At 46.3% G+C, this 9,690-nt stretch overlaps 1 protein-coding gene across 2 annotated transcripts; it reads right to left on the minus strand.

Moving 5' to 3' along the window:
- LOC133889005 (protein Brevis radix-like 2) lies at nt 1–7,238 on the minus strand. Of its 2 annotated transcripts, none has more exons than XM_062329432.1 (8): nt 6,980–7,238; nt 6,779–6,881; nt 6,393–6,548; nt 4,824–4,972; nt 1,342–1,772; nt 1,048–1,192; nt 499–950; nt 1–393 (listed from the first exon to the last, which is right to left on the minus strand). In XM_062329432.1, exons 4-8 carry the CDS (start codon nt 4,926–4,928, stop codon nt 315–317), a joined length of 1,212 nt encoding a protein of 403 aa, XP_062185416.1. In that variant the 5' UTR covers nt 4,929–4,972; nt 6,393–6,548; nt 6,779–6,881; nt 6,980–7,238; the 3' UTR covers nt 1–314. The 2 variants fall into 2 exon arrangements, with proteins under 2 accessions (XP_062185416.1, XP_062185417.1); XM_062329433.1 differs by having other exon boundaries at nt 6,764–6,881.
- Between the last annotated feature and the right edge of the window lie 2,452 nt (nt 7,239–9,690).

The raw sequence follows: 9,690 nt of genomic DNA on the forward strand, positions 1-9,690 counted from the left end.
CACACAAAATCAGGACTAGTTACATAAACCCAAGGAAGAAATGGACAGAGTTAAAATAAATTAAACCAACGAACGAACCAAATTGTGCATTACAAGTAACTAAGCCAAAGACAATTAAGTATATATCCATCTAGATACTCAACAAAGCTCCATATACAACCTTAGCTAAAGCCAAGTACCATCACCCATTTCTTTCACCATTGACACTCTTTTCATCATGTATAGCGGTATCATCTCCCTCTAATCTATCCCCCAACATGCTCGATTATCCTTTGGAAGCCAGCAAATCACATCGACCCTTCTCTGATCCCTTGCTACAGATACTCCGCTTGTATTCTCTCTCTGTTCTGCTCCCACCACACCTTTGCCCTGTCCTCGCCAAACCTCTCCCGGCTGCAACACCACAGAAATATGGATCAAGCATAATGTATATGAGTATGTACGAATCAAAGAAAGGTTGAGTTGGAGATGCTTGACAAGTCCATGATCAGCGCGCACCTGAAGCGGATACGGCGGAGCTCGCGGGTGCCGTCGCCGAGCTCACGGATGGTGAGGCAGACGCCCGGCTCGTCCTCCTCGATCCACTCTGCCGCTTCCAGGTCGCTCGCATTGCTGATGGACACGGAGGCCTCGTCCCGGGACGAGGTGGTGGCGCGCGACGGGTCGTAGGACGACGGGCCACCACCGCCCATAGCTGATGTGCCGGCCGCCGCGGAGGTTAGCATGTTGAAGTGGTGAGCCCAGACGTGGTCGGACGGGTCGGGGACGGCCGCGGACGGGTAGTACGCTGCCGTGGTAGAAGGCGAGGCCGCGTACGGCGCCGACGACCCTGGCATTGCCTTGCACGACGTGCTCCGGGCGATCGGCTCTTTGCTCGCCGGCGGCGGCTGCGGCGGCATTACCACCGGGCTGCCCCTAGTCGAGCCGCCCCGAGAGTAGGACAACTCTCTCTGCAGGCATCCAATGCTTATTCGCGTTGAGGCAGATCGATCATGGAGATTATGACGGTGAATAATTCAAGCGAAATACATGTGTGCATGTACCGACCAGCACGGAGTCATCGACGGAGGACGCTGGAGTGGAACCCCCTTGCTGCCGGCCGCTGAATGTTAGCACGTTGTACAGCTCCACGATGCGATCGTAGTTCTCGCCCCACCACCGCTGCGCCTCCCACTTGTTGAACATCTCCCGGCTACGTTCGTTAGCACACACATGCACAAGAACGCAGCAAGCACACACGTAAGAGCGAGTTTATCATGCAAGACTTAATGATCGCCCATTCGCCTGGTCGCGGTAAGCTGAGCACGGCAACTGTACAAGAGAAATGTAACTAAATTAAACCTGAAGCGGATGCGCTTGAGGTCGTTGCCGCCGCCGGGGAGCGTGCCGAAGGTGATCTGGACGCCGGGCTCCACCTGCGCCGTCCACTCCCTGGGCACGGCGGCCTCCTCCACAACGACCACCTCGTCACCAGCCGCCTCCCCGATGCTCGGATCCCAGCTGCTACCACCCGGGCTCTTGACTCCTTGCTGCCAGCCGCGGTTGCTCCTGGCCACGTCCCACGTCGGCGGCGCGGTTCGCACGCCGGCATTTGCTGCTGCCAATGCCGTCCTTGCGTGATAGTCCTCACCGAGAACCCTGCTTGTCAGCGTGAAGCCAGTGTCGTCAATGAAGCCGGGGTAGCGGGGGCGGTAGCTCCTGGACGACGGAGCCCCGGCTGCACCCTTGTGCTGCTTGTTGGAGCCGGAGAACTTGAGCACCATGTCCTTGAGCTGAAGACAACACATTGCATCATAGGATCAAGACTAGTTAGCCACCACTACTCACAAGGTCACATCTAACAAGTGTAATGCACGTAAACTCTGACTCGAACTAGCTTATAAGTAGCTATCGTATGCTATACTATATCTGGGAAACATTTACACACTACTAAAAAAACACAATCCCACTCGGTTTTCAAACTGACTAAAACAGAGTGACGGTGAAAATAAACGTGTATCACAGTCGATTCTCGCCTTACGTGAAATATGTGTGCGTGAAGTTGATGGGGTTCGAATCCACGACATCTCACCTTGCGATAAGTTTTCTTACCATCTCACATATTACCCTTGTTGCCCAAAAATTCTATCGATTATTTTAGCATCTAAATTACTTCAAATGAAAATTTTGTCAACTAAAAATTTATAGATCTCGTCGAGTGCTATAATTTTTATATAAACAATTTTTTCATTTGACTTTGTATGAAAATATTACGAAGTATCAAATATTTCACTACAGACTTAGAATACAACTAGTTTCTCTTTTTTCATTTCACCAGTCTCTTTACTACAATCAATGTTACACAACCTCATTCTTTCATTAAAAATATTTATGTTAAAACATTAGTATAATCTCTTTAGTTTGTATCTATAAGGATAAATATTGTCATTTTTAGCATTCTTTTCTCTTATAAACCTTAAGCATACAAAATATTAATTATGAAAAATAATTATGATCAAAAATATTAATTGGCAAAATATTTTATATTGAAATTATTAATTGAAAAAAGTATTTTCATCATAATGGTACTTGTGATAATATTAGAATGGTCTTTTTAGTTTGTGTTTATAGTAGGATAAATGTTCATTTTGACCATTTTTTCCCTATATATTTATTGGAATTCTATGTGTTACAAACTATATGCATACTAATTGTTAGTTGTGAATTTTTTATCACATTATTTAAAAATATTTTTTCTCAAAGTTATTAATTGTGAAAATGTTATTATTGATGGCATATTAGCAAAACCGATAGGAATAAGACATTATTCGAATCGGTTCTGCTTAGAACCATATGGAATAATAGTGTTATTATTCCAGTCTATTTTATCTATGAATCGATTAGAATAATGTCTTATTATAGTTGGTTTTTAGCCTATTGGCCATCTCAGACGGGTAGAACTTATAAACCGACTGAATAAGAGTATCTAACTAGGATTGTTATTTTGGAACTGACTGGGATTATGTTTTTTTAGTAGAGACATGTGGAATTGTTTACATACGTGGCGTCAAATAAAGCAATTGATATTTAATCTTAATTAGACGAATCATGCTTGAGTATATATGTACCCAAGTACGGTCTTTTAAGCTTCCATGACCAAAAAGGATGCCTGCTGACTAATGACTTCATAATAATGACTTTAAAGCATACCCGTAACGCACACTCTTAAATCAAAGCAGCTAGGTTATGGCGGCACACGGCTACAGATACAGAGACAACGCAGGGACAGAGGACCACTCTGGCTAGGGACACGCCACAGTAGGGAAATCGATCAGTCTTTAACCTTTTGTCTGAAACAAGGAACCATGCATGCTGTCACAGTGTCATGTAAGCATGCATGCATTACCCTCAAAGCAACATAGTAACCGGTGCGGTTAATAATGGCGCCAAAGGCACGCAGCAGCGTATGATCCCCATCCCCTGCGACGCATGCACGCATTATGCGTTGCGTGCGCGCTTGAAAGGACACCAAGCAAGGCCTGGGACAACGTACGGCAGATACTTGGGTCGCCGCGGCACGGCATCATTCGCGTGCGTATCTGCGTGGCCCGGCGGCCGGGCGGCACGGGGAGGCCCTGCCTGGGCCCTGCGGCGTAGGCCGCCGCCAGGCCGAGGACCACGCACCGTGGCCCGCGGCCGGCCTTTATTCGATGGCGAATGCAGAGAGCGCAGGCGAGCAAATCCCAGGTTGTAAAAAAACACGGCCGAGGCATGCCTTTCCACGAGGAAAAGAGGCAGCTGTGGCGTGATCCAGTTCCAGGGCGCACTGCGTCACCGTGGCTCAGTGTGTACAGCATAGCCTAGCCTTTTTCTTTTGGGCAAAGAGAATAAATGATGGTGGTGACAAGTGATCACTAGCGAGTGAATAAAGGGCAGGGAATGTTGGGAGCAAAATCAAATCAGGCATAGGCAAAGTGGCAAACTGCAAAGGTGTTAAGGGGATGGGGATCTAACATCCAAGCTAGAACGAAAGTGGTCTTCTCCCCACCACCACATCCACTCATCCTCCCTTGACCAGCTTTGCCGACGAACGCCGTGAGCATGTACTGGTTAGACCGCTAAAGGAAGTGATTGAAACGCTGTCATTCGCGTTGCACTATTAGAGATACAGGCATGGTTTAGCAACAGTATTCTCACTGTGGTGAAAATAGCTTTTGAGGAAAACTGTTCAAATTAAACAAGTCTCTGGCGAGCTCCCGTCACTGTATCTGTCCTTGAGTGGAGTGTGACACAAGGCAGAGGCTTATGAACGGGAAGGCACAAGGGCTTGTGAGTAAGCAGCTGGGACAGGGACTGAGAAAATGATGCAAGAAATCCGAAAACGACGATCTGAGTGAGCATGATGTGTACGCGTTCGTTCAATTGATTGCGTTGCGTGGGGCGGCGGAACTACTCCTATGACTCTGCACTGAGCGGTGCAGGACTTAGCCAAATAGGCATGCAGACAGCCAGGGAATGGCGATGCATTCTTTGTCTCATGCACCCTCATCAACCACCCGCCCGCCTTTTGAATGTGTTGTGTTGGCGTCTTCCTGCAGCATTACCAGTTGGACTAGGAATTCAATTCGGGTGTGCGACATGGCCGGCCCATGCGTCCCGTGGTCTTGCTCGGGCAATTCCTAGGCGTTGGCGCTGTGCCATCGTGTGCATAACTCCTCTCTCTCTCTCTCTCTCTGCCACGCACATTACTAAGACAGCAAGTATTTCAAAAGAGTAATATGTACAACGTACTCCGATATAGTAGTAGCATATAGAGAGCAGAGAACACAGAGAGAAGGGGGTACCTGCGAGGTAAGGGACTTGACGGCATCTTTGCCGTGAGGCGTGGCCGCGGCACTGGAGCCGTCCTCTCCGCCTTCCTTCGAGGAACACGCAATGCATGCAAGCATCTTCAGTTACGAGTCACTGCTCTATCTCCTGTAGATCGCGCTAGCTGCAAAAGGTGCATCTAACGTTTCATATCTCCACTAGCAACTTAAGATTAGATTATGCCCATGCAGCCAGTACAACTAGAAACGCATCCACGTATATGCATGCATGCATGCATGCATGAATTCACGGATCGACGGTCAAACTCAAACCACGACAAATCTAGTGCATCCTGGAGATATTGAATGGTAAACTATTGATGCATGCAAGATCTGCAGTACATCGCTCCTATGTCAGTGTGTAACACGGTTCTAGCACGTGCAACCACCCCATTCGGTCAGAGAAATATATAAATACTGCGCGCTGCACTGTAACAGCACCGGCCAGTTTCCACCCATGGTAAACTCAGGCCGAGAGCATGCACGGCCTCGCGGCTGCCCCGGGTAGAGAACCGCACGCGCGGAGCTGCGCGTCGACGTGGCCTCTCCACATCACACGCCGGCAAAGTCAGCCTTGTCCTGTCCAGGAAGCAACTCAACTATGCAAATGCAAGCTAGGGACTAGAGCTTGCGGCAACAGTTTCGCCGGCGCTAAACGGGGCATAGCAGTAGGGAGACATACACAAATGAAAGCGAAGCTAACAAGCAACCCATGCCAATGGCAGTATCAGCGGCACAGGCTGTTGCGAAACAGTAGAAACACTATGCAGACAAAGCAGAGGATGAATGGGCAGGCACAACAATTGTTTTTGTATCTGCGAGATCAGAGAGAGAGTGCATGCCATGGCAATGGCTGCATATGTATACGATGCACAACGGCAGGTAAAATACAGCGTACATGGCGGGCTGAGAAGCTTCTGATGTTTTCTCTATCTATGGCTGTACCGTACACAGAGGCTAGCGCGCCCTCGCCCCACCCCCACGCTGGACAGGCCGCAGGCGCGTATGGGGAAGACTCCAAGCGACACGGACAGCAGCAGGAGGAGCTCGGCGCACGAGGCGCGCAGTCGCAGTCCCGCAGAGATAGCATCAGTCTATGATGCTGGGGCCCATCCACCCCTTCCCCGAGATCAACGTATTGCCTGGACTTTATTGATCTTCTCAGGCGCCGGGCCCCGTCAAAGCGGACAGTGAGTATCATCGAGCGTCTGCAGGATGGCCCCCCTAAGATTTTACTCTACCATTTTCTTTTGAAAACAATATATTTTGCTGATTCTCAAAGAAAAACGATATATTTTCCTTTTCAATTTGTTAGTGCATGTTGAAGAGGGGAAAAAATATGAAGAGGAAAACATGCGGATGCTGTTGGAGTCGTCCTAGCGGTGTAGACCTTCCCAAGTACCCTTAAACCACGCGATATTGATGTGGGTCCTTTTGCCAGGTGATTATTCAATTGGGCGGGGGGGGGGGGGGCGGGGGGGGGGGTGATAAGAGAAGAGGATGCACTGATGAAGCAATGTGGCCGGCGTCCGGCGAGATACTTACAGGTAACTGACGGCCCAAAGCTAGAGAGTATCCTCCCTCGCGTCCACGAATTTACCCGCCGTGCAAACAGTGTGCGCCACAGCCAGAGCCAAAAGCGGTATGCCGGCGTCTTCTTCCCCGGCCGGCCTCCTCCTCAATCTCCCGGCCTCGAATGATCTGAAAAATTTAGGTGTGATCACACAAGGCTATAAGAGAAGAGACAATGCATCAGATGCAACCATCTAAGATAAAGATTCCAATAAGTGTGTGTGTGTGGGGGGGGGGGGGGGGCTGACTTAAACTTGTGACGAACAGGACAGTAAACATGCAATAGAGCAGAAAAAACCAAAAGAGCAGAGCAAACAGAAATAAAAAGGAAGACAGCGGCGGACTTAGCGCGTGGGTACCACGAAGTCCTGTGGTCTCGGCTGGTGTCGATCTCGAGCGTTGGAGAAGAACAACACCCAATCAAATCGTGGACTGATGGATTCCGTAGCAGGGCACAACAAACTGAATATCGAGAGAGGGAGACAGATTTGGATTTGACTGAGAACAAAGGCGGCTCTGAGGACAAAAGGAATGCATTCAAGCAAGCGAGGATTACTTACCAACAGAAGAAGAAAGGAATCCACGTCCGGATGGATGGATCTCCAGAGAGAGAGAGAGAGAGAGAGGAGCGGCGGGTGGAGGATCCAGCAGGCAGAGGGAGGGAATGGCGGCGCTCGTGCTCGGCTGCGCTGCGCTGCGTGGTCTGGATTTGGACTTTTAAGCTAGCCTTGTGTGCGTGAAGGGTGTGGCACTGGCAGGACGATTGCAGTCGGCCAGTCGGGCCTTGCTTTGCAGTTGTTTCGTTTGGTTTTGTAGGCAGTTAGAGAGGGGCTCGGGCTGCGTGATTACCACGGATACAAAAGCATGCGGACAAGTATGTAATGGTGTATGATTTGTATAGAAAATTAGTCTCCTCGCGATGTAGGCTATGTTGATATGCTGATTATTTTCTCCACATTGTCCCCATAAGGAATTTACTCTACATATATAGAAATTACCCAGTACGTTAAGCCACTCTTGTTGGACATAGTCCATACCACATCGGCAGTCCACATTGATACGTTGGTCGCTTTGTAGGCGACATAGCGTCATTATGCTTGGCCTACATGCGCTCTCCGTTCCGTCGCTACGCCCGTAAAACATGTCACCTCATCAGTCCCCTCCTCCTAGCCCAGTGACACTGCCACACTTGTCATGTTTCGCTAATCCTCGTGCCACTCCCAATACTATCCTATTTAACTATTGTTCATAAGAAGCCGCACACATATAGCACATAATATATACTTCCTCCGTCCTACAAAGACTTGATTTTAAGCATTCAAAATTTATCTCACAAAAATTTGATTTGTGGCCAATTTGGACCCATACCGCAAAGACTAGACGCTATTACTGCTCCTCGAATTCAGTCTTGCCCCCCAGCCCCTAATCAGCGCCATGGCTATTACTGCACATCGTGAAATTGTTATAATTTTTATAAAGTGTTGAAATCGGAAATATAAAACTATGGTTATGTTTTATGCTATTATAATCTTCATTATCATCATCTACAAGGGTCAAGTTGTAAGCTTTGATCTTTACCATATGAACTTTAACATGGAATTCAAGATTGATGTAAAAAAATATGCTCCTACGTACCTGACTCTTGCATCATCGGATCTAGGTAAAAATCGAATGGATGCCATTGTTCTCCATAGAGGACTTTCTCTCCTTGGACAATAGCTGCTTCATGAAGGCCTTCTTCTTCTTCTTGTTCATGTGCTGCTTTCTGACTACCACTTCTACGGCTGGAATATTGAGATCAGGTAATACAACTGAAGCTTAGCGCCATTTTTTCTGTCTTAGCACCCTATTTTTTGTGCTTAGCGCCATGTCATGGCGGCAAAGCTTGCTAATTTTTGTGAAATCAATCGCGAATTAGTGGTAAATAGAATTGACGGCAATGACTTGATTATGTGAATTTGATTGTTTTTTATGCGCTGTGACTTTGCCAGTTATCTAGTTAATCGCCTTTTCATTAACTGGGTGCATCGATCAGGTGGAAAACTCATTGAATTGCCTCGGTGAACTGAAGCGGTAGCAATGCGTACAAAGCCTGGGATTTGCGGTGTGCGGGATTAAGTGGGGGCATATCAGTCATTTCACGTTAACTTTAATATGTCCTGAAAATGCTAAAAATCAACTCTTTGTGAGATGGAGGGAGTACTATGCATTGAGATGCTTATTTCTACACATCAATTTAATGCACTCTTTCACATCTAAGAAATATCAAGTCACTATTTGTTTCAACTTGCAGACTATAAATTGTGATCACAATCTGCAAGCTGAAATAAATAGACAGATTGTGCAATACAGCTTTTAACAATATAGTAATTTGTCTTCCACTAGTTTATACAAATTATGCAATCTAGCTTTTACAATCAAACTCATTATAATCCATAATCTACAATTTATTTTTCACAATCTCCAGCTGAAACAAATATACCATAAGTATAGACAATGCTTTGGGAGCACCCCCACTTATGCCAATTTATCTATCTATTATATTATTATTTGAGAGAAAAAAGAGATACCACATCCGCTCTCAAGGTCATAAAATTACCATATTAATCAGAAAAAAAAAATTTAGACCACTCATTATTATAAACATCTAATGATCCAAACTAAATTAAAGAACCCATATCAAATACGATTACTAAATAGCTAAATTCGAAAACCAAAGAGTCCATATCAAATACGATTAATAAATACCTTAATTTGGAATTAAATATTATGAAAAAATAGTAGTTCAATTTCATACGGTTTGGGAAGCAAATATCTAAAATTAGGGGTTAGAAAAGGAAAAAATAAGGATCCATATCAAATGTAGTCTTATAAAAAATCAAGTTATTATAAAAAACCTAAAGTAAGAGTCTATGTAAAATACAATTAATCAACAGCTACAATTCACAAGCACTCATAAAAAATACATAGGACGTAGGGCTATTATCCTTTGGGAGACCTGAATTTGGATAACCTCAGTGTTCTTAAGTTCAGCACATACACATTGATGAATGCACACCTTTAGCGTTATTTACGCGCTCTTCGACGATACATCCTGGAATTATTGTCAGGGATTAACCCTCAATAGTTGGCGCGCTAGGTAAGAGGCGCATTTTTTGCGTTTCGATAGGTGTTAGAGATCAGATTGGGCTACCCATGTCCGGATCCACAGCAACTGCCGAGTCCCGTTCCGTGGACCCCGGTCACTGCAAGGTATTCATCATTGGTACAA

Source organism: Phragmites australis, chromosome 13 (genome assembly GCF_958298935.1).
Source record: "Phragmites australis chromosome 13, lpPhrAust1.1, whole genome shotgun sequence".
NCBI classification, from domain to species: domain Eukaryota; kingdom Viridiplantae; phylum Streptophyta; class Magnoliopsida; order Poales; family Poaceae; genus Phragmites; species Phragmites australis.

Excerpts from the sequence above, each read along its gene's own strand:
- LOC133889005 (XM_062329432.1), bottom strand. The coding sequence starts at position 4,928 with ATGCTTGCATGCATTGCGTGTTCCTCGAAGGAAGGCGGAGAGGACGGC. Across the intron at positions 1,193-1,341 it reads CTCAAGCGCATCCGCTTCAG|CCGGGAGATGTTCAACAAGT; the intron begins GTTTAATTTAGT and ends TAACGAACGTAG. Across the intron at positions 951-1,047 it reads CCGTCGATGACTCCGTGCTG|AGAGAGTTGTCCTACTCTCG; the intron begins GTCGGTACATGC and ends GGATGCCTGCAG.